The 23,429-nt window shown below is 40.4% G+C and overlaps 4 protein-coding genes across 9 annotated transcripts; 2 read left to right on the top strand and 2 right to left on the bottom strand.

The window, feature by feature from the left end:
* Positions 1-309: 309 nt before the first annotated feature.
* Positions 310-2,850, bottom strand: LOC129184954 (proteasome subunit alpha type-2). Its single transcript, XM_054781519.1, has 8 exons — positions 2,760-2,850; positions 2,225-2,301; positions 1,631-1,763; positions 1,408-1,530; positions 1,244-1,325; positions 942-1,015; positions 609-666; positions 310-525 (listed from the first exon to the last, which is right to left on the bottom strand). The coding sequence occupies exons 1-8, from the start codon at positions 2,798-2,800 to the stop codon at positions 409-411; spliced, it is 705 nt and encodes a 234-aa protein (XP_054637494.1). The 5' UTR covers positions 2,801-2,850; the 3' UTR covers positions 310-408.
* A 5,763-nt stretch (positions 2,851-8,613) lies between these two features.
* Positions 8,614-10,039, top strand: mrpl32 (mitochondrial ribosomal protein L32). Its single transcript, XM_054781520.1, has 3 exons — positions 8,614-8,854; positions 9,037-9,233; positions 9,568-10,039. The coding sequence occupies exons 1-3, from the start codon at positions 8,758-8,760 to the stop codon at positions 9,817-9,819; spliced, it is 546 nt and encodes a 181-aa protein (XP_054637495.1). The 5' UTR covers positions 8,614-8,757; the 3' UTR covers positions 9,820-10,039.
* ccdc127a (coiled-coil domain containing 127a) lies at positions 9,939-13,820 on the bottom strand. Of its 6 annotated transcripts, none has more exons than XM_054781515.1 (4): positions 13,527-13,580; positions 12,818-12,955; positions 12,455-12,699; positions 9,939-12,373 (listed from the first exon to the last, which is right to left on the bottom strand). In XM_054781515.1, exons 2-4 carry the CDS (start codon positions 12,945-12,947, stop codon positions 11,927-11,929), a joined length of 822 nt encoding a protein of 273 aa, XP_054637490.1. In that variant the 5' UTR covers positions 12,948-12,955; positions 13,527-13,580; the 3' UTR covers positions 9,939-11,926. The 6 variants fall into 6 exon arrangements, with proteins under 6 accessions (XP_054637490.1, XP_054637493.1, XP_054637491.1 ...); XM_054781518.1 differs by having other exon boundaries at positions 12,818-12,952; positions 13,527-13,549; XM_054781516.1 differs by lacking the exon at positions 13,527-13,580 and adding an exon at positions 13,241-13,505 and having other exon boundaries at positions 12,818-12,952.
* A 42-nt stretch (positions 13,821-13,862) lies between these two features.
* Positions 13,863-22,808, top strand: sdha (succinate dehydrogenase complex, subunit A, flavoprotein (Fp)). The gene is made up of 15 exons (XM_054781511.1): positions 13,863-14,020; positions 14,627-14,707; positions 14,897-15,058; positions 15,540-15,683; positions 16,164-16,328; positions 16,436-16,584; positions 17,260-17,384; positions 20,252-20,420; positions 20,493-20,688; positions 20,766-20,937; positions 21,042-21,160; positions 21,241-21,352; positions 21,480-21,610; positions 21,687-21,800; positions 21,871-22,808. The coding sequence occupies exons 1-15, from the start codon at positions 13,958-13,960 to the stop codon at positions 21,955-21,957; spliced, it is 1,989 nt and encodes a 662-aa protein (XP_054637486.1). The 5' UTR covers positions 13,863-13,957; the 3' UTR covers positions 21,958-22,808.
* Positions 22,809-23,429: the final 621 nt, after the last annotated feature.

The following is a 23,429-nucleotide window of genomic DNA, read 5'->3' on the forward strand; positions in this document are numbered from 1 at the left end:
GTGCGTGTGTGTGCATGTGTGTGTCTGGCTGACTGTCTCGCCTCATCTGTAAATCTTCCAGCTGTTTTTCCATTCACTGTCTTGAGTGAGTGTGTGTGTGTGTGTGTGTGTGTGTGTGTGTGTGTGTGTGTGTGTGTGTGTATGAATGAAAGTCAGCTGAGGATAAAGTGTGCTTTGTGACCCTCAGAAGAAAATAGCTGTACGAGTAATCACCTTAGTCGCAAGACGGTAACGTAAGCCAGTGTAAATAGCTGAAAATTGCCAAACACGCAAGTGAGAAGTGCGGTTAAAAGTGTATTGTCAGAACTGTTCATAAAACTATCCTTTTATTTGAATGGACCTAGTCACATCAGTTATCAGGCTGCAAAGGAACAGGTTTGATACAGCTGTGGGTGGGTTGGGGAGGGGTTAAGCAATGGCTGCGAGGTAGTCTTTGACCTCCGCTGGGGTGAGTCTCTTGAAGCCAGCCTCGTTGCAGATGCCAACCTCAATGTTCTCCTCAGTCATCTGACCTTCAAAACTCTCCTGTAACCCAACCGTATATGTATGGTGTGTGAAGGATCACTTCTTTTTACAACAGAAATTAATTTACAACCTAGAAAATGTACCTTTAATGTCAGGATGGCTGTATGGATGGCATCCTCCAATTCCAGGTCATTGTTATACCTATAAAAAAATAAAATCAGAAAAAATAATTATAAATGATAGATAGTACATGCCACTAGTCTACTTTACAGTTTGACTGAACTAAGTGTAATTTTTATCTTAATATTAAATGTGAGCAACATGAATTACCGTAACTGCCTTGTTGTCAACAGGATATGTTAAACCAGTTCAAATTGAGATAGGCACATACTGAAATCCTTTCAATTAATTGTAACTGCCAGTGAAATGTAATATACAGTATTAAGTATAAGAGAATTTAGTACTAAACAAGTTACCTTTTTTCAAGGAATGTTTTTCCATTAACATAGTTCTTTCCCATGGCTGTAGCTTTCCATGCAAAATATGCACCCTGCAGAGCAAGGAGGGGCGGGGGTAAAAAGTCAGTCACGGAAGGTTAATTCTCTTGTAATTCCTATATAGAGTGGCTCGAAGAAACAAAGATCCACGTCAAAGCATGTGCACAATGTTTTTGAAAATTAGACAACGAATACAAGCGTTGTGTTCATCACAAAGACCACTTATACAGGAAAGACACATTCCCGCCTGAGCTAATCTTAGAAAAATGAACAAAACATACCGAGGGATCTGACTGGAACAAGTAGGGCTGGTCTTCATCCCAACCAGCTATCAACAAAGACACCCCAAACGGACGCACTCCGCTGCAGAGAGCATAAAACTATGAGTAAGACACAATGTATCCTAACTTGCTAATGGTCAATAATCAGTGTGAGCACTACTAACCCAGACTGTGTGTACTCCTGCATTACAGATGCCACTCGCTGGACAAGCTGGCCGGTGGGAATTGGCTCCTGGTAGACAAGGAAGTACTGTTGTGCTAGCTTCCTGGCTCGTCGGACCAAAACCCTGAAAATGCAACCTGTATTAACCCTTTTGTACATGTATGAAATATTTATGTAGGCAAAACAATCTTTGCAGTTTAATTTGCAATACTGACAATCCCCACCTGTAGTCCGGCCCCATGCCACTGTACACCATGCCTATGTGTTTAGTGATGGGCTCCACTTTGTGAACACTCTGCTCATCGTACAGAATGGACTTCTGTTTTTTTTCAGTCGCCAGGACGACCCCATTGGAAGCTGGAAAAAGGTTAGAAACAACCTCACCATCTTGCGCTACATTTTGTCATGAAAAGTGCAATTTTTGCCATTTGCACCTGTATACACTTCACTCACTGAAGTTTGAATGATAATGTTAAAAATGCTATTAACATACTAAAGTCAGAATTATACATTTTTATCCAAATTCTTGCATCATTTAAGTACTCCCCAAGTCAGGGGTGTCAAACTCGTGCTGTGGAGGTACGAGACACCGCAGGTTTTCTATTCAGCCGGCCACTAAAGCAGGTGATTTTAATGATCAACACATCCTTCAATTTAAGGGAAGGAGCGCAACAATTAAATCGCCTGTGGGGGAGACACTGGTTGGAGAGAAAACCTGCAGTGTCTCGGCCCTCCATTGACACATGGGCCCCAAGTACTTTTCTAAAAACACTGGTTATCGCTTGTAGAAAAACAGCAAATAATGTGAAACTTGTCACCTTTAATGCCGACTGAAGGGGCTCCAGCCGCTACAGCAGCCAATGCATATTCAATCTGCACAAGTTTACCAGAAGGGCTGTGAAAACAAAAATGCTACATTAAAATTATGATGGGAGTGGATTGGAGTGTAAAAATGATTTACGCTACTGCATTTTCAGCAATCTGCAACGACGAAAATGAAAGCAAAACCTAAACACTTTGTTCCTCCAAGAAGACAAGTCTTTCGCAATATAAATATCGCACATGTTGGCATGTAAAACAAACCAAGTAGTCTACCAATTTTGTATAGCATACGTACGGTTTAAATGTAACAGCATTAAAAATTCTCGTATGAATAGTTAGCAACATGCTAGCGGTATTTGTAGCTGATTCATTGCAATGACAGTGCACTGACAGCATGAGCTGCTAAAGAACTCTTCCTTTACCAAAATAGAAAGAAACACATATTTTAACAGACCATGATTTAAAAACAATCAATATGAGCTGCAACTGAGTCAGCTGCGTTGCATTCAAAGGCTATTTAAAGAAGTTCACCTAAATGTAGTCAGAGAGAAGCTGTAGCCACGTTCCGCCATCTTCTCTTTCTTCTTTTATCCTGAGTTAGCTAACACGCTGAAGTTGACAACACTGCCACCTACAGAGAGTCTATAAATGTATCCGAGAACAACTATCGTTGACTCTTTTAAATCTCAAACTATTTAAAAAAAATACACATAATTTCACTATAAATATTACTTAGGTTCACATAAATTGGTTCACATTTAAAGGGAAAATTCCAATGAAACTAATGACAATGTTTCTTAAATTACCCACCACTAGGTGGCAGTAAAACACAAACATTTGTTCTAGGTTACCAAGATTAAGCAGTAGAAGTAGCATTCTCGTCGCTGAATAGTGACGAAGATTCGGGAAGTGACGGAGGAGGCGGAAGTGACTGTCGAATGCTCGAGGCGCCAAAATTGAAGCGCGAAAAGTGCGAGATAAGGAATACAATAAGTATTGAATATACAGTTGAGAGATTTGATATCTGGACTGGAGGTGGGTTGTGGGAAGTGGACTGCATAGGTCTCGGCCGACGGCCTATATGGGCCCGGTACGACGAGACCGGTGCGCCACGAACTGCAACAAACCAAAAGAGATACGAAGAGCTGGTGGCGGTGGAGCGGAGGGAGCTGAAGTGCGAGTGCAACCAAACTGTACCGTGAGTGTAACAATGGGCTGTAGCTCAGATGATGTTAGCGACGAAGGGGCAGAGGAGATGGAGTACACACAGGTTAAAATAGCAAGGAAACAGTCATGGTCAGAAGCAAGCAGCGGGAAAGATCATGATGGAAGACAAACAAAGAAAAAAATACGAGCTAAAACAAATGGCAAAGAAGAGTCAGATGAAGAATACAAAGTTATTATTACAATGAGCAAAGATAAAGGACATTTTCACCCAGTTCATCTGACTAAAGCAATTGAAAAAGAAATAGGGAAAGTTAAATACGCCAAAATGCTCAATAACAGAAGAATACTAATTTCGACAGCAAATAAAAGACAGCAAGAAAACATTATGAGATTGAAGTACCTTGATGGAGGAGAAATAAAAGTACACATACCAGGAGAGGCAGCAGTAATAAGAGGAGTTATATCAAACGTACCGTTGGAAATGTCCATGGATGAGGTGAAGAGAGAAATAAGAGGTGGCAAAATAACAGAAGCTAGACGACTCCAAACCAGCAGAGGAGGAGTAAAAAGTGACAGTTTGTCTGTATTACTTGTATTTGAAAAGACAATACCGACAGACATACGTATAGGATGTATGAATTTTAGGGTGAGGGAGTACATTCCTCAACCACTAAGATGTTACAAATGTCAGAGAATGGGACACACGGCACAGCAATGTCAGTGGAGGCAAAGGTGTGCAAAGTGTGGTGGAGAACATGACTATGGGAAGTGTGCTAGCGATGCTAAACTAAGATGTTGCAATTGTGGAGGAGAACATAGTGCCGCATATGGCGGCTGTGAAGTGCAAAGACATGCCAAAGAAGTGCAAAAATACAAAAGAGAAAATAAGGTATCATATGCTGAAGCAGTAAAGAATATAGGTATGTGTGTAATTAAGCAAAATAAACCAGTAGAGAATCAGGAAACTCATATAGACCAGACAGGACAAGTAGTAGGACTTCCTCAGAGAACAGACCATAGAAGATCTCAATCAGAATGGAATGCTCCCCAACAGAAATGTAATCATAAGTGTGCAATTGAAGAAGACACATTAGTAGTAAATAAAAAGAACTTTGTAGCTTTTATATGTAAAGTCATCAATGTGGCCACGAGGCAGGAAAGGAAAAGTGACAGGATCAAAACGGTTGTGGAAGCGGCAGAACAATATTTAAACATCAAAGACGTGAAAGCAGAAGAAATACATAGTATGTTGACTATACATAATGATGCAGGACCTCAGAACGGTAATTAAAATCACAATGGTACTCCACATCCTACAATGGAATGCAAGAAGTTTAATAGCAAATGGACAAGAACTTAAGAAATATATAACAGAAAGTAGCAAAAGACCTGATATTATATGTGTGCAAGAAACGTGGCTTAGACCACAGCTGGATTATGTGTTGAATGGCTATGAATCAGTGCGATTCGATCGAAAAGAAAACCAAGGGGGAGGGTGTGCAACATTTGTGAGGGATGGAATAATATATAATAGAATAACAACAGCAAATGAAATAGAATGTGTGATTGTTGAAATACATCAAGCAAATACAAATATAATCATTATTAATATATATAACCCCTGTAAACTACTAGATGTTGAAACAATGGAGAAGATAATAAGGAGGCATGGTGGTAGAGAGATCTGGTGTGGGGACTTTAATGCACATAATAGTTTATGGGGAAGTAAGCAAACAGATCACAATGGAATAGTAGTAGAAGAACTCATGGATATCAGACAGTTAGTATGCTTAAACAAGGGAAATGGAACAAGAATAGATATACGGTCAAATACAATGTCATGCATTGATTTAACTCTGGTCTCACATAGCTTGGCAAGTTCCTGTGAATGGTATGTAAATGAAACCACAAGTATAGGAAGTGACCATTTTCCGATAAGTTGTACAATAAACGCAGAAGTAGATATCAAAGAAAGACACAGACATAAAAAGTGGTGCTTTTCAAAAGCGGATTGGGGAAAATTCAGGGAGGAATGTAGTAAAGCAGCAAATTCAATATCAATGGAAGGTGGCATAGAGGAATGCACAGTTAAGATCACAAATAAGATAATAGAGGCAGCAATGAAAAGTATACCGTGTAAGTCAATTGGAGGGGAAAGGAAAATGGTTCCATGGTGGAATGAAAAGTGCACAACAGCTGTAAAAGAAAGAAATTGCGCATTAAGAAGGTTAAGGAAGAACCTCAGCCAAGAAAATGTAATAAATTATCAGAGGAAAAAAGCTATAGCCCGAAGAGTAATTAAAAACAGTAAACAAAACGCATGGAGGGATTATTGCTCTGCCATAGGAAGGGAAATTAAGATAGGAGATGTATGGTCAATGTTAAAGAAGATGAGTGGGAAAAACGTGTTTACTAAAATACCTATATTAGAAGATAAGGGAACAATGTATGTGACTGATAAAGAAAAAGCAAATGTGCTGGGGAAAAAGTTTGCAGGGGTGCATAGTGGAGACCATCTGGATGAGAATCATAGACGAGGGAAGGAGAGGATGATAAAAAAGAATAGGGATGTGTTACTAAAACAGGATAGTGAGGAGAGTGTGATGGATGTTGAAATTAATATCAATGAATTGCTAATAGTATTAAATAAAAGTAAAGATACTGCAACAGGAGAAGACCAATTGAGTTATATTATGTTCCAGAATCTACCAGAAAATATGTTGGGAAAAATATATTTATTTAACAAAATATGGGAAGAAGGGAAAATACCAAAGCAATGGAAAAGTGCATTAATTTTACCATTTAATAAAACCGGTAAGGATCCAAAACACCCTGTGAACTATCGACCTATTGCTCTTACATCACATCTATGCAAATGGATGGAGAAAGTTCTAGTCAGAAGACTTAACTATTTCCTTGAAAGTCGAGAGTTACTTACAACTTATCAGTGTGGGTTTAGAAAAGGACGATCAACAATGGATGCTGTAGTTAGAGTAAGTAATGAAATAGAGAAAACCTTTAAAATGAAAGAGTTGATGAATATTGTATTCTTTGATATTGAAAAGGCTTATGATTCCATGTGGCGGGAGGGTTTATTGATTAAGATGAATAGGATGGGAATTAGAGGTAGGTTCTATAACTGGGTCCTTGATTTCATATCGGACAGAAAGTTCAAAGTTAAAGTAGGATCAGAGATGTCAGAAGAATACAGTATAGCAAATGGTATACCACAGGGGAGTGTAATTAGCCCAGTTTTGTTTAACATAATGATAAATGATATATTCATGAATCTGGATAGAAGGATTGGGTCGGCCCTATATGCAGATGATGGAGTGATTTGGGCAAGGGGACGAGATTCTATAAATGTGACAAGTAAAATGAAGGAAGCAATAAAGAAGATAGAACAATGGTCATATGACTGGGGATTTAAGCTATCACCCAATAAAACATGTTACATGACAATTACCCGGAAAAAAGGCATAAAAAATCAGAACCTGATGCTACATGGACAAAACATGATAAAAGTAGATCATTTTAAATATCTTGGTATGTGGCTAGATCAGAAAGGCACATGGAAGACCCATGTGGAAAAGGTAGAAGAGAAATGTAAGAGGATAATAAACTTAATGAGAGCTGTTACAGGTAAGGAGTGGGGAGCAGATAAACAGTCACTAATATATATATATAGAGCTTTGATGAGAGCAAATATAGATTATGGAAGTTTTGTATATGGAGCTGCAGCTAAAACACATTTAATGAAAATAGAAAGAAATATTCACAAAGCATTTAGGATATGTACAGGTGCAATCATATCAACACCAATTAAAGCAATGCAGGTTGAGTTAGGAGAAGTACCGTATGACCTGAGAAGAGATCAACTTATGTTAACATACTGGAGTAGACTTAAAGGATGTAGGCATGGACATCTGGCCAAGAATGTGATAGAGGAATGTTGGGAGTATAATACAACTAAAAGTAATAGCTTTGGGTGGGTAATTAAAGATAAAATAGATAAATATAACATAAAAAATATACATATTAATAATTCTACACCCATAAGCAATATTCCTATTTGGCTATTTCCGAAACCTGAAGTAGATATACATATAACAGAGTTAAAAAATAAATGGAAAGATAATGAAAAAGGACATAAGGCAAGTCAATATATTAAAAACAAATATTATGGTTACTTAGATATGTATACAGATGGATCAAAAAGCGAAGAAGGGAAGGTGGGGATTGGAATCTATGTACCAACAATGAATTATAGCATCATTAAAAGATTACCTGACCAGCTCTCGGTTTATACAGCAGAAATGATGGCAATTATTATAGGCTTGCAATGGATAGAGGAAATAAAACCAGATAGAGTGGTATGTTGTGTGGACTCTCTGGCAGCATTATATAGTATTAAAAATATGGAATCAAGTCGAGAGGATTTATTATTAGAAATACATCAAAACTTATTCCAACTACACATGTTAAAAATAGACATAAGATTTTGCTGGGTGCCTGCACATGTAGGGGTGGAGGGGAATGAGGTGGCAGATAAAATGGCTAAAATGGGAATTAGAAGGAATGAAATTATAGATATACCTGCTGGTAAAGGCGAAGTAAAGGCAATAATCAAAAAACAAATGATGGAGAAATGGCAAAATAGGTGGGATGAGGGTAGTAGCGGGAGAAAGTATTATAAAGTACAAAAATCTATCAGCACACAAGGGGTGAAGAGAAAAAACAGAAAAGAGGAAATAGTGTTAACTAGGATGAGGCTCAATCACACCGGGTTAAATGACAAGATGTTTTTGATAGGGAAATGTAAATCAAAAGTATGTATGGAATGCAAAAGTATAGAGAACGTAGAACACATATTACTACACTGCAAGAGATATAGGGAAGAACGTGTAACGTTAAGGAAAAGAATTAAGAAGATAGGAAGAGAATGGAGCATTGAGGGTATTTTAGGAACAGGTGGGGAGGGGGTAAGAGATATACAGAGGGCAGTGATAGAATATTTGAAGGACACAGGATTATATAATAGAATATAGATAAGTATTAGAATATTTTAGTATTATATTATATAGTATTATATAGTAATATATAGTATTATATGAGTATTATTATTAGGATTATTATTAGTAGTAGTATAAGTAGTCTCCTCACTATCTAAGATAGCATAAAGTAAGATACTGTATATGGCCCATGTTACATACTCCGGTACAGTAGGTGGCGGTATGCACCTTTTCAAGTCATGGTTGCAACCCGCCATTAAACTAAAAGAAGAAGAAGAAGAAGAATAGTGACGAATATCAATGACCGTGAACAGTTTGACATGTTTTGAAGGAGCCGTAGTGTGGCAGAGATGATGAATTTGATTGCATTTGTGAACACTTTACGGTGTTCCTTACTACGTATCGAGAGCAGACTTCTCCAGGTGGCAGGAATAGAAAGACATGTGGGTGAGTAACTTGACTTGCTAATATGCTACTTAGCTGCCACCACATGTTTGTTACATTCACCTGCATGCATTTTCTTCTTAGCCGCTTGACCGGATGTCTTCATCCAAGTGTTAACGTGACGTCCTCAATGTAACTTTTTAAGCATGTCTGAAACAAATAAACCGTACCATCTCTATATACAGCTCCAGCACTGGCATTTAATGGCTCCAGCCTCCTCCCCCAAATCGACCAACAAGAAGTGGATAAGCAGCAACGAAGCTTGGAGGGGTATCCCGACGTCCTGGAAAGCATTTTGTGGATGGCGGCACCCAAAAAGAGACGCACCATTGAGGTCAACCGAACAAGGAGGAGATCTGAGAGCAAACTTCTCAAAGTCAAGGTACCTGCAAATGTAGTATCTCGTTAATCACAATAAATTGAATGCACCCAAAAAAGCCTCAAACACATGGTACACATTTAAAATGACAAAGACGTCAGCAGCCACTCAATCAACAGCTACCTTGACAAGCAGTTTTGAACAACCATTATGGAACATAAGTTTTATATGTACACTACATTTGAAGGATGCTAATTTGGTCACACCGCATTTCGCTGAGTTTCTGTAAAGACATTTTCTGCAGCTCTTTCACTGAATCATATTAAACTGTGCAAGTGTACCTAGCTATGTGTCCACTGAGGGTATTAATAACTAAAATACTCATTATCTCCCTTAGACAAACATCGAGCCATGTCCAGAGTGCGGCCACTTAAAGCAGAAACACATCATGTGTGGCTTCTGTTATGCTAAGGTATGCAAGGAGACAGCGCTGATCCGTCATCAAATTAAAGAGATGGAGGGTGGTCCTCTCAAGGCACCGGTTGTGGAGACCGTTGTCTTGTATGCGGGCGAGACACCAAGCGAGCAAGACCAACACAAAAGGATAGTGGAGAGGCCCAGGAAGCGGCCTGCCTGGTTCAGTCAGTAATGCTTGTAAATTGTGGATCTACACACTTTCATTTGAACAACTCACTGTTTAATGCTTTATTGTTTGTCGTCTCAATTTATAAATGCTAGTTTTGTTCCGACAAGGGAAACCATTTCGTATACATGTATAGTAAACACTGATAAATGTTGTCAAAGTTCTGTCATAACTGAATTCTCTTGCATATGACAATAAATCTATGGTGTAGACAAACAACTGAAAAGTGTAATTTGATTCTCTGCAAATGGCAAGTTTGACACCTGTACATTTCACACGTGACATTGTTTTCTTCAATTATGGAGACCAGTGAAGTACTTTATGATGGCATGGCAGTTAAATTCCATTTGCTTGTTTTTTTTAAGTAATTTTATTTAGGGCAAGGGCAATGCGGTGCCAACAGGCACCAGGTAGCCCCCCACAACCACGTGAGGCGCCCGCAAGCCTGCTTTTCATTCAGGTTTTCAGTTCATGTGAGAACACCAGAAAGAAATGCATTCTGAAATACCAAATGTGAGTTGTAGACACCAGCAGTTTGTTAATGTTCTGGTAAAACAAGCATGTTATATTTGTTTGGGTTGAAATGACCTATGAAAAATGTTACAAAATGAGTAGCTCTTGGCCATTTTCATTTTGCAGAAATAGCTCTCACAAGAAGAAATGTTGGTGACCGCTGATTTAGGGGATTACTGTAGCTTACTTTGTAAGGATGAAGACCCATGACAATTTGGGACCGATAGTATCTGACAAGGGTACACCCCTCATATTTCAGCAACCATTTTATTACAGTATATAATCAAGGGATGATACTATAGGAATGCAACTTTGATACACTTGTCATTAGTCAGCGTACAGCTGGTGTAGCAGTATGGATGTACGATGCACTGAAAACAAGACACTCAGTTCACGAGACGATACACGAGATTGGGTCTATGAGACAAGATTTTAACATTACTTTTAAGAAAAAGTACAATGAAAGAATATATGACAATATATTGCAATCGACTGATTTAATTGCTACTACGTTACACTCTTCTGCACTCTGTGTGTATGCTACCGGCCCCACCTCCACCCGCTGAGACAAAGAGACCGTATGAGTGACAAAATGGGTTTGTTCTCTGGAACAACCGCGCCAAGGTGCTGACACCAATGCAGAGTACTCGAGGAAAACAGACATGTACACATGTGGCAATATGAGGCCGGCAAAATTATTGACTTCATTTTAATTTATTGTGTGGTTAATTTATTTACTATCATCCCAGGCCTAGTGCCCACAAAACATTTTTTTGAACGAGAAATGTTGTCATGTTTTCGTCTCGCAAGATCTCGTCACACCCCTAGTATGTGGACGGGTTCTTTGATGGCATTCCATATAATTGAGTTTATAAAATACCTGCTAAGAAAGCACTTAAGGAAGCTAATTGTAATAATTCAATCTTTCAAAGCTTTATTATGAGGACTGTACAATGTTGTAATTATCTGAACATCAACCCAGTTCTCGTTCACCAGGATATGCCCCAAACTAAAGCATAATAGTACCTTCTCTATTTGTCTGGCATTTTCAAATTCGGTCTATATTTTTACCATCAACGAGAGATGAAAGTTCTGGTTCCAATAAAATAGTTTAATACTGTTAACCATGAGCACAATTGAATGAATTCCAAGACTCTAAACATAGTCAAACATAATTTAAATCTTCAGGTTTGTAGTGTCGGGTGTGTTATGTCATCTTTGTTGCCTGTGCAGCCCTCACATCTTAAAAGAAACCAAAATAAACTAAGGTGCATTCAGATAACATGGCACACATACAATTAAAGTGTCATTGAAGTTGACATTCTGGTTTCACAAAGGTTTTAAAGAATAAAATATATTTCAATCCTTGATTGTGTATCCAATGTGGACATCATTTAATGAAGTGCATTTGATCTCAGAGTTGAAGTCTTAATTGGGGTATTTTTTATGAGCTAAGGGAAACCTACAGTACATTCCAGCATTTTCAAAATGTCTCATCTTTTCCTAATGCAGAAATTCCCAATCATGCATATTCACTCCTAAACTACACAGGACCAACATTTCTCTCAAAAGGTCAAATGAAAAGTGTTGCCCAATGTCATCACTTTGTTTGAGGTTTAATGTTCCCTCCTAGAATGGCCTGCTCCGCTCTCTTATGTTTCTGAATGGTGACCTGCAGCTGCCAGTACTTGAGATACACCCACATAAGACTTCCGTTCTTCCTCTTGTCCATGTTGAGCAGGTCTGCACAATGCTTATCTCTCTTAAAAATATCTTTTAAATCAGCCTCGAGATCAAGTTCATCCACGATGGGCTCTTTGACGGCCTTCAGCAGCATGTTCTTCTCCATATCCAGGCGCTTATCTCGAGGCTGTATTAGGGAACAGTAGGCGTTCTGGCGCTCCACAAGCTGAGCCTCAAGCTCCCGCAGTGCGGCGTTGGCTCTCTGGGACCAGTCGTCCTGCTGTTCCAGGGCTTGATGCAGCACAGTCCCTGCGGCGCCAGACTTAATAAGTCTTTGCTTCTCTTCTTCCAGCCTCTCACGCTCCTAGTAGAGAAGAGGACATAGTGTTTAGTTTATGCGAGAGACAAACGGCAGCAGTCAAGTGTGAGTAAGACAAGAACTTACCTGCTGTAAACGTTTGCGTTCTTCTACCAGCTGCTGGCTCTGGGAGATCATGGCCTGCCTGTATCCTTGCACCCTCTGTCTCTCCTTCTCCAGCTCCAGCTCCAAGGAAGCCGCTGCTCTGCGTCTCTCTGTTAGTGTCTCCTGGTACCTCGCCTCCATCTCACTTTTGACTATGGACACATCCTTGTCATACTGGGATTTGACCTTGTCGATTTCTCTCTGAGACTCCCGGGTCCAGATCCAACCTGAATTGGTTACCAACCAAACACTTTGTGAAAAATAGGTCTATAAAATTGAGCAGCAACGTTGTCGACGTCACTTCAGCCGATCATGTGAAATTTTTGACAGCCTTGTGTAACTTACGAAATGCAGCCAGTCCAAGCATAGGGACCAGGAGGGCATAGTTCCATTGGTTGCCATCTCCACCTCCCTCCCCCCCTTCCCTTTGGTCTGGTTGAATATTCCATCTGGGGGGGTCATTCAGATTGTTCATGGAGGCTGCTGTCACAGATGCACACACAAATAAACCAAAACGTTAGCATCAATACTATCCTATGATATTCTATGTCAATCATGACAATTGGTGTATATTATCTATAAATGACAAACATCCACGCCAGTGGTCCAGACTTTCTCCATCAAAAAATGGAAGACACAAAATGCACTACAAACTAGTTCAAGCATCCTAAAAAGTTAAATAGCCTACATCTAAACTTTGTGGGATCAACAACGAGATATTATCTATAACTGTATGACTGTATGATTATGTGTCAGTGGTTCACTTACATGTTTACATACTCTTAATGCTATTTTTTATGATGAGGCTTACGCCAAGTCACTTGTAAACGAGATAAACATCAGAATGCATGGGGGAGATAGAGAAAGATGCTGCGGAAAACAGTATATGGTCAACAGTGATCAACAATCGAGCAGCAACCCAAACAACAGCATTGCACCATGCTTGACATCGCCGGCTAACTACAAACGGGGCAAGCTAATAGCAAAAAAGCTAGCTAACGTGTTAGCTTTAGTGCTCATACACGTCAACAGTAATTCATTAAAAACAACATACGGGACTTTATAGCTTTGTAAGTCCGACAAGTTGTTAAGTCTCCTTAAAAGTATGGTGTTTATGGTGTTGTGTCTCACCTTCACTGGAAAGTCTAGGTCACTTATACATTTGTTCCTGCATTTGTTCCTGGTTATGCAACGTTAACGCGTTGACGGTCCGTCTACATCGATGGGGGTACTTTACTCGGCTCTACTCAAAATATAAATCCATTACGTGACACAAGAAACACTTGTAGGCGTCTAGTTGAAGTAACTCTCATGTGAAAATATGTTTACAGCGAAAATAGTGTTTAAAAAACGATACGAGGGTTGTAATTACACATTATAAAATGGTCCACCCCTGGTTTGAGAGAGGTGGTTTATTCGGGTGCCACAGCGTGAGCGTCCTCTGTGATTCTGAATGCTCCACTGACCGCTTCTGAAACTGACAACATGGCTAGTGTTCAAGCTGCCTCCCGTCTCCTCTCCAAAAGGATACTGTCCTCAAGGAAAGCTGTGAGTATTCAAATGTACTTTACACCACAGACATCAATATTATTCCGTATGTGACATTTGGCTTTTTTGTGAAGCATAGAGTAACATGCTGCATTGCTTTCATAACTACAGTGTCTGACTTGCGTAACCTGCGTTATGTAGCTAGGGGCTGCACCAATGTGACATTGTCGTGGAAAGGTGCTGTTAAAAGGTTTAACAAAGTAGCGCTATTGACATAGTTTCTTTTAAACCATTCACAATAATTACAATTTTAATGGCTTGTCATTTTTTTCGTGACTAAAATCTGTTAAGCCCGTCGTCCTTGCGGGAAACATTGTAGTTGCTGTTAGCAAAATTAGCATCACTGATTTAGAACGTTTATGATCCAATATCTAAAAAAATATGAAAATCTATTATTGTGGCTTTCTAAATGACTATAGGTATTTGTAAAACGTTTATTATAATGTGCTATTGTATTGGTTTTAAGTCTGGCTTCATGGTGAAGTATAAGAGCACTACTGCTATGCAGTATACTGTACTTTCGCGAAATTCAAGGTTGTAAACATCTGTTGATAGTTTGGTTCCCCTTCAGTGTTTTTCAAATCTTATTTTTCGTCTCACTGCCAGGTCCCTGCAGCCACAGCCCAAGGTTCAAAGAATTTGCATTTCTCAGTCTATGGAAAGAGAAATGCCAACGTTTCAGATGGCGTGAGTTCAAATACATATTTACACACACACACACACACACACACACACACACAGTAGTAAAGCAACATGATTCGGTGGTGTGTTTGTATTGGTTTTGTTTATTTCACTGTACTATGTCATTGCTGTGGTCTATTTACAAGCTGTTGGAGGGTAAGTCTCTCAAGTAGTAAATGTCCTTTTTGTCTTCAGATCTCCACTCAGTATCCAGTTGTGGATCATGAGTTTGATGCCGTGGTGGTTGGCGCCGGAGGAGCAGGACTTCGGGCAGCTTTTGGCCTGTCTGAGGCTGGCTTCAACACGGCCTGTGTCACCAAGTTGTTCCCCACCAGGTCTCACACTGTTGCTGCACAGGTAGAGCATTGCACGATTACATGATTCTGTCCCTGTCCACACCACCACGGATATTTTAAAAGCCGAATATTTTTCAATGCGCCTTGGAAGACTCCAGCCAGAATAGCACTTTTTGTAAAACGCTTCAGCATTTATGCATGGACAGGTAAAACGGAGCATTTTGGTTTGTGTCATAAGAAATGTGTTGATTAAAGAAACACTCATGATTCCTCCTGGGCTCTGTGTAAGTTTGTGCTGATTTTAATGCTAATGTACACATCATTTTACATGTAATAGATTACTATATTGATGAACATAGGCGTAAGGCGCAATCAAGTCAATTGTGGTTGATTCTTCTGATTGGACAAAATGCGCATGACAGCCTGTGACACATTCACAGGCTGTTCATGTGGACAGAGAATATTTTAAATGCCGAAGGCTCAAATTAAACATAATAATCTTGCAATAACTTCTCCAACACAAGTTGTTTTTTTCCCCCCAGGGTGGAATCAATGCAGCTCTGGGAAACATGGAAGATGATGACTGGAGGTGGCATTTCTATGACACCGTGAAGGGCTCTGATTGGCTGGGGGACCAGGATGCCATCCATTACATGACTGAACAGGCTCCTGCTGCTGTAGTGGAGGTAAAGTTTGATGCACATTCTACTCTATGTGGCAGTATATTGTGCATTATTTAGGGATGTAGTAGGATGTTTATTATAATATGCTTGTGGTTGGTAAACATGAATTGTATTTGGAAGGAGTACCATTTTAGCATTGCTCCAACACTTTATTGATTTATTACATACGGGTTACTCTCAATGCTTGGAGTCATTGTATTCTTGTTGTTATTATTAAGAAACTTTAAAAACTCTGCTTGAGGACATTTTTTATTGAGTTGGTCACATGTTTTTGTTATCACTTTTTCAAATTGTGATTTTTATCGATCAAATTGCTGATATTTGTAAAAAAAGCTAATTGTATCCCATAAAGATACAGTTTAGTACTAATTCTACAAGGGATGCTGGGTTGCCTTATGGTGGTCTACTACACTCAGTAGGTATAGCTGCATCTTGCTTGAGATTGAGGTGACACAAAAAGTGTCCTCTTCATCTCTATACAAGTTGGAGAACTTCGGCATGCCATTCAGTCGCACGGAGGATGGCAAGATCTACCAGAGGGCATTTGGAGGTCAGAGTCTGAAGTACGGCAAAGGGGGCCAAGCTCATCGCTGCTGCTGTGTAGCAGACAGGACTGGGCATTCACTACTTCACACACTGTATGGACGGGTACGCTCACACATTAACACTTTTAAAATGGAGTGTAACCTGCTGGTCACACAAACCTACTCCAATGTACATCACGTGTTTACCTCCGTCTTACCTTGTGTGTTCAGTCGCTGCGTTATGACACCAGTTACTTTGTGGAGTACTTTGCCCTGGACTTGCTGATGGAGGATGGCGAGTGTAAAGGAGTGATTGCACTCTGCATGGAGGATGGATCTATCCACCGCTTCAGAGCTCAGAATACTGTCATCGCGACAGGGTACGTAACGCACCTGAAGAGCTGGACACTAGGGGTGTCACGATACTCTTAGCTCACGAGACGAGAAGATACACGATACTGGGTTCACAGGAACAAGATGAGACGGTATTATAACATTGCTTTTAAGAAAACGTCAATGACAAAATACAGGATTGGGCAAATTGACTTTTTTTTCTTTAACCAAGGCACACAACTAATGTACACTAAGTACATTTTAAAATGTTTTATAACGTTGCATGTGTGACCTAATCTTTTAACTGTTGAACTTCTTTCCACAATTGAAACAAAAACTAAAAATGGTCAGTGAAAAGAATGACGGCAGTTGTAACTGCTACTACTAATCATTTATGTTGATGTGTAGGTATGTAAAGACACATGTAAAATAGATTACAGCTTGCAGTAGGAACACAGTGTGTGGGTAGGATTGCAAGGTTTATAGTGTGGGTAAAGCACTTGTGTGATGTGCAATTCCAATCCTGCCTCCCTCACTGCCACTTCCGTATCACATGTATTATCGTTCACAGTATGAACAGTCCTCTTCCTGCAAGATAGCTGTTCACTGAAGGAGAAATAAGACACCCCTGCTGGACACAATAGCAGTGTGGAGCTGAAACACTTCTTCACCTTTGCACATGTAAGCAAAAGTGTTTTTTTTTTTTGTTTTTTTTTATGCAGGGGTTACGGTCGAACCTATTTCAGCTGCACCTCTGCTCACACTAGTACTGGAGATGGAAATGCCATGGTGACCAGAGCAGGTCTGCCCTGTCAGGATTTGGAGTTTGTTCAGTTCCATCCCACTGGTGAGAAAAACACACACATGCGCACACACACACACACACACACACACGCACGCATATTGTGGAAACATAGTTGTTTTGAAAGGGAACACAACACTCTGGTGACAGAACATGGAAACGGCCGCACGGTGGTCTAGTGGTTAGCATGTTGGCCACACAGTCACAGTCTGGAGATCGGGAAGACCTGGGTTCGATTCTCATTTCTGTGTGGAGTTTGCATGTTCTCCCCGTGCGTGCGTGGGTTTTCTCCGGGTACTCCGGTTTCCTCCCACATTCCAAAAACATGCATGTTAGGTTAATTGGCGACTCAAAATTGTCCATAGGTATGAATGTGAGTGTGAATGGTTGTTGAGCCTCACTATATTATGCCTACTGTTGATAAAATTATACACTAGATGCATTAAGAAGTAAATGGATGAGTTTTTCTCATTCCTGCTGTTGCTAACTATTATTGTCTGTTTGCGTAATATCACTTGATCAAGCCTTTTCCAACATTCCTCGCTATTAGATAGGTCATAAAAGTGTGGGGAATCTGTGCTGATGTCGAATTCGTATCGGTATCGGACGATATTTTGCAATATTGGAATGGGATTGGAAGTGAAAAAGTTGTATTGGGACACTACAGGTTTCAGTTCCCTATTTTGGTAACCGTGTCCCTCTCGTGGCTTCATGGCATCCAAGGACTCCTTTTTAATTTAGTTGTTTACACGGAGCTCCAGTTAGCAGTGTTATGTAAAGCCATGCTTGTTTATGTCTTCATGGTTCTTCTTTCCCAGCAATCAAAGCCACATAACTTGATGTTCACCAAACACCAACATCCCCAAACTCCATGTGGCATATTTCTATCAAAAATGAAAGTAGCGGCATCATGTGATATGACTGCATGATTCTGTAAAAAGTGAGTCGTGATTTTCTTCCTGGGATTTTTCACACATGGGTGCACACACAGACACACCTTGTTCAAGGCTATGTGCTTACATTTTTCAAGAAATCACACAGTTCTAATAATAATAATAATAATAATGGTTATTATCATTTTTACAATTCTAATAATTGTGTTTTGTTATTTTTATTACTTGTGTTGTACCGTGGAAGGTTAGAAAAGGTTTGATGAAGAGATATTAGTCAGACAGACCCTAATTCAGCCGAAATAAATTATTTTTGTAGTTTGAGCATAGAAAACCTTCGAAATACGTTTTTTAACAACAACACCCCTATATTTACCTTTACACTCGTATTACCCAATATAATACAATCTTCCCTCATTTATAGCGGTTAATTGGTTCCAGAACCGACTGCGATAAATGAATTTCCGTGATATTGGATTCAATGTTTAATAAATGGATTATTTTCATAGTTGGAGCATAGAAAACCTGTTACTGACTTTCTAAATGTATTTTTATTTACCATTTATTAGAGCCCTATAGACGTGACATGACACTCCTATAGTGACTTTTGCACTCGTATTATTCATTTTAACACATTGTGCAGTTCTTATGCTGCAGGGACTCGAGAGGGCCACGAGCTAGCAAGCTAGCGACCTAACCAGTTAGCCTTGAATATATTTCTGCTGAACTTAAGAAGCCAACTTACCACTTCCACATGGAATGGGAGGAGAACTTTTTTTTCACTCTGTCATGTCAGACATGCCATGGCTGACTTGATTAATTCATGCAGTGTTAAGGTAATGTAATGTAAGGTACTGTCTCAATGTTTTGTGTCATTACTTCCGCTTAGTGACCAGAATACTACATATCACTTGTATTTCACTGCATTTTGGCTAATAATAGACCATTGTCTACCAGGAAACAGCCATCATTTATGAATTAATTTCTTGAAAAACACAATATAGAGAGGGAGCGATAGTCGAACTGCAATATTGGGAGGGACGACTGTTATAAGGGTAAATAAACCATTTAAGACATAAATAAGACTTGTGCTCATGTGTGTTGCTATAAATGTGTTCCGTAGGAGAGCGTAGTGTCAGGACAGGAAGTGACGTCCGGGGTTCAGAGTTGAGTTTTAGCTTGGCATGGGTTATGGTCGCAACAGTAGCCCGTGTTTTTATTTGGGATTTTTATGATGGATTATTATGCTCGTTGTGAGAGAAATCAGAGTGTGTGTGTGTGTGTGTGTGTGTGTGTGTGTGTCTGTCTCACCCAACATTACGGTAACATTGCTGGTACCTGGTGACCAGGTCTTCTGAAGGGCTTATTTGTATTTTACTTCATTTAGCCATCCATTTTTATGATTTAAAATATTTAATTTAGGCAAAAAGTACATAAAATCAGCTTTAATATGCATTAAAAAAAAAAACTGATAATAGGCCATATTGGACCACGAAACACGACCAGTCCAGGATGTGCCCCGCCTCTCGCCCGAATGCAGCTGGGATAGGCTCCAGCATACCCCGCGACCCAAATGAGGATAAGCGGCATAGATAATGGATGGATGAACCACAAAGCAGCATGATTTATTAATTAATATATTTTTGAAAAACAGTGGACCGAAGCGATGTCTTGTTCTGCGAAATGGTCTTTCTGCTGTTTTTCTTGGAGGGTCCAGTAAGGACGGTTGACTGTGGACTTCCTTCATACAAATGAATAGAAAGACAGAAAATATTACATCAAGTGAAAAAACATGGCTCGCTCGCTCACTCGAGAGTACGTTCATGCACGTAATAAAGACATGTCAAAAGAAAGGTCAAATAGTAATGCGATCCCTCCTCTGGCGAGCTGATGAATGCTCGACCTGTGATCCTGTGAGTTTCGCCGACTAGGGAGATGAGAATTAATGGGAACTCTTTCAGTCATTTTGGTCACACATAAAAATGAATAGGAAAGCTTCATTATCGCCACACATCTTTGTAGGAATCTATGGAGCTGGTTGCCTGATCACGGAGGGCTGCCGTGGCGAGGGAGGCATCCTGATCAACAGTGAGGGTGAGCGTTTCATGGAGCGCTACGCACCCAACGCCAAGGACCTGGCTTCTAGAGATGTGGTGTCCCGCTCCATGACCATCGAGATCAGAGAGGGCAGGTAAGGGTTCACGGCCCTCACTCTTCTGTTGCTAGAATAAAATGACCAAGTTGTGTATCTGTCCTCATGTAGAGGTGTAGGTCCAGAGAAGGACCATGTGTACCTGCAGCTACACCACCTGCCTCCTCAGCAGCTTGCCACAAGGCTGCCCGGCATCTCAGAGACAGCCATGATCTTTGCTGGAGTTGACGTCACTAGGGAGCCCATCCCTGTTCTTCCCACCGTCCACTACAACATGGGAGGCATACCCACCAACTACAAGGGCCAGGTAAGTCTCAAAGATCCCATTCTCACACACCACCCATGTGCCTCTATGACTAAGCTGGACCGTCACCCCTCCCTTAGGTGATCACCCACACAAATGGAAAGGACAAAGTGGTTCGTGGACTGTACGCCTGCGGGGAAGCCGCCTGTGCAAGCGTTCATGGTGCTAACCGGCTGGGGGCCAATTCTCTTTTGGACCTGGTGGTGTTCGGCAGAGCCTGCGCCCTCACCATCGCTGAGGAGCACAAACCTGGTGAGGATTTATGCGGCAGATGAAGAACATGACAAGATATTCATAGTCCCTAAAATCTTATATGTTCTGGTTCATGTGATGTCATATTGTTTTTTCCCCTTAAGGAGAGAAGCTTTCCCCTCTGAAGCCCAATGCAGGAGAAGAGTCTGTGGCCAACCTGGATAAGTTGAGGTTTGCCAATGGAAGTCTGCGCACTTCTGAAATCAGGCTCAACATGCAGAAGGTACACATACTCACATATACGCCTACGTACACATCCAAAGACTGTATCATGTATAACCGGTATCCCCCTTCTCTATCCAGGCCATGCAGGCCCACGCTGCCGTGTTCCGTACTGGTTCTGTCCTGAAGGAGGGATGTGACAAGATGGATGCCATTTACCAGACCATGGCAGACCTCAAGACCTTTGACAGAGGTATTGCACCTCCTCTCTGCTTTTTTTGCACCTAAGCTGCAGGAGTTCAATTTGATTTTGATTTTTTTTAAAGCCGGACGTAAACGTCTTTCTTTTTAACTCTGATTGTAACTTTTCTCCTTGTTAGGCATTGTGTGGAACACCGACTTGGTGGAAACGCTGGAGCTGCAGAATCTGATGCTGAACGCCGTCCAGACCATCAACTCCGCTGAGCAGAGGACGGAGAGCCGCGGAGCTCACGCCAGAGAGGACTTCAAGGTCCGTGTTGATACTTAAATCTGTTCGATACTGTAAGAAAGGATTCCTCTGACACGTCATCTTTATTGTATTGCAGGATCGTATTGATGAGTACGATTATTCAAAGCCCTTGCAGGGCCAGGAGAAGAAGCCCTTCGATCAACACTGGAGGAAACACACCATGTCATACGTTGACCCCAAAACTGGCAAGGTACCTTACACTCCACCTCACGAGCTACACTCCCATTAACTGTTGTTTACTTGAAGTAATCATTTTTCAGGTGACCTTGGAGTACCGTCCTGTCATTGACCACTCTCTGGACGAACAGGACTGCGCCCATGTCCCTCCAGCCATCCGCTCTTACTAGGAACACCCCTTCGACTCAAACAATACCCTACCAGACCTCATTTACGCACTATTTATGGAGGTGTTATCGAATATTGAGGGAAACTATGCTTTGGTTTGCACATGTGTGTCTTGTGTGTCATTTTCTACACGGATAATACACAACATCAAGTTCCAAGCATTTATCCATCATTTGTCCATCTCTACATCATGTCAACATGTTGCATCACTCCACTTTTGACAACACTGCGCTCTCCTTTGCCAGTTTGGTGTTGATTGAAATGAATTTTAAATTTCACCTCTACTTCAGCCTGGACGAGAGATTGTGGAAACTGTAATATGAGGTTGCTTTAAAGCAGCACAGGGACGTTTTAAGAATGTAAATATTGCCCACGTGTACAATAAACATGGTTAACTACACAGTATGTAAAAATATATTAGGTAGTCTTGCCTCACTCACTATTGCCTTGGATAGCACGTTATTGTGATCTGTGGGTGTGTTTGGTCCAAAACAGTTTAAAGTAATGCAATGCATAGCTTAATGTAATTCGTGATCTGCACTGTTACCATTAACAAAATCAAGTATGAAGCAAAGCAGCCTTGTGATATTTCACGTTTTCTTTTGAAGTCAAAGATTATACAGTATAGCGAGTATGGACTCTTAAGAAAGCCAGTGCTGCTGCTTCTATGCTCTTTTGAATGAACATTGCATTGTTGAAAAAAATAGTCGAATTGAAGTAAACATGCTTTCAACAAAGTGGCTTGTCACTTGAATACTTAACTTAAAGGGGTGACTTAATTTATTGTGTTTTTTTCTCATGTTCCTGACATTTATACTTGTGTTCATATGTTGAATAAAGTAACCAAAACACATTTGGCCAAAGAGTGGTTCATATGAAGTACGACACAGTCACACAAATCCAGACTCCGGACACTTATGTCGAGCATGGCCACTAGGAGGCAGCAAAGACGGGGTAAAGAAAATTACGGTAGACCCCTTATCACACAGAATTGCGATGATAACATGTACTGTACTGTCCCTGTTCACAAAATACGGGCCATTTGACGCCTGTTCAACCTTACAGGAAGTTCCAGATGAGGACAACAATGACGCAACAAACGCGCCAATGTTCCAAGAGAGTTCCCAAGTGAAAGGGAGTGGACGCTCGACGTGGGCGGGTCGAACCAAAATTGGTATGCTCAGAATCGGCTTGATACCAGCGTGAGGATATCGATATTTTTCAGTTCACTTCTAAGAATTTTGTTGTTATATTGCTCGTATTGTTATCAGGAAGTACGTCCTTGGACACAAGACGGCGTTGGGAGTGACAGACGATAGTAGTTCTTGCTGTTTTTCAGTTATACATTATTTATTCTGAGCAAACAATTGCATGTGCTAAGAGGGAGTACTTGTATTACTTGATTGGTATCGTTACATTGTTATATTTTTATTAAAATGTCAACAAATTAAAGGCAATCTCATTCAAAGAGCTT

This window comes from Dunckerocampus dactyliophorus, chromosome 7, assembly GCF_027744805.1.
Source record: "Dunckerocampus dactyliophorus isolate RoL2022-P2 chromosome 7, RoL_Ddac_1.1, whole genome shotgun sequence".
Taxonomy (NCBI): Eukaryota; Metazoa; Chordata; class Actinopteri; order Syngnathiformes; family Syngnathidae; genus Dunckerocampus; species Dunckerocampus dactyliophorus.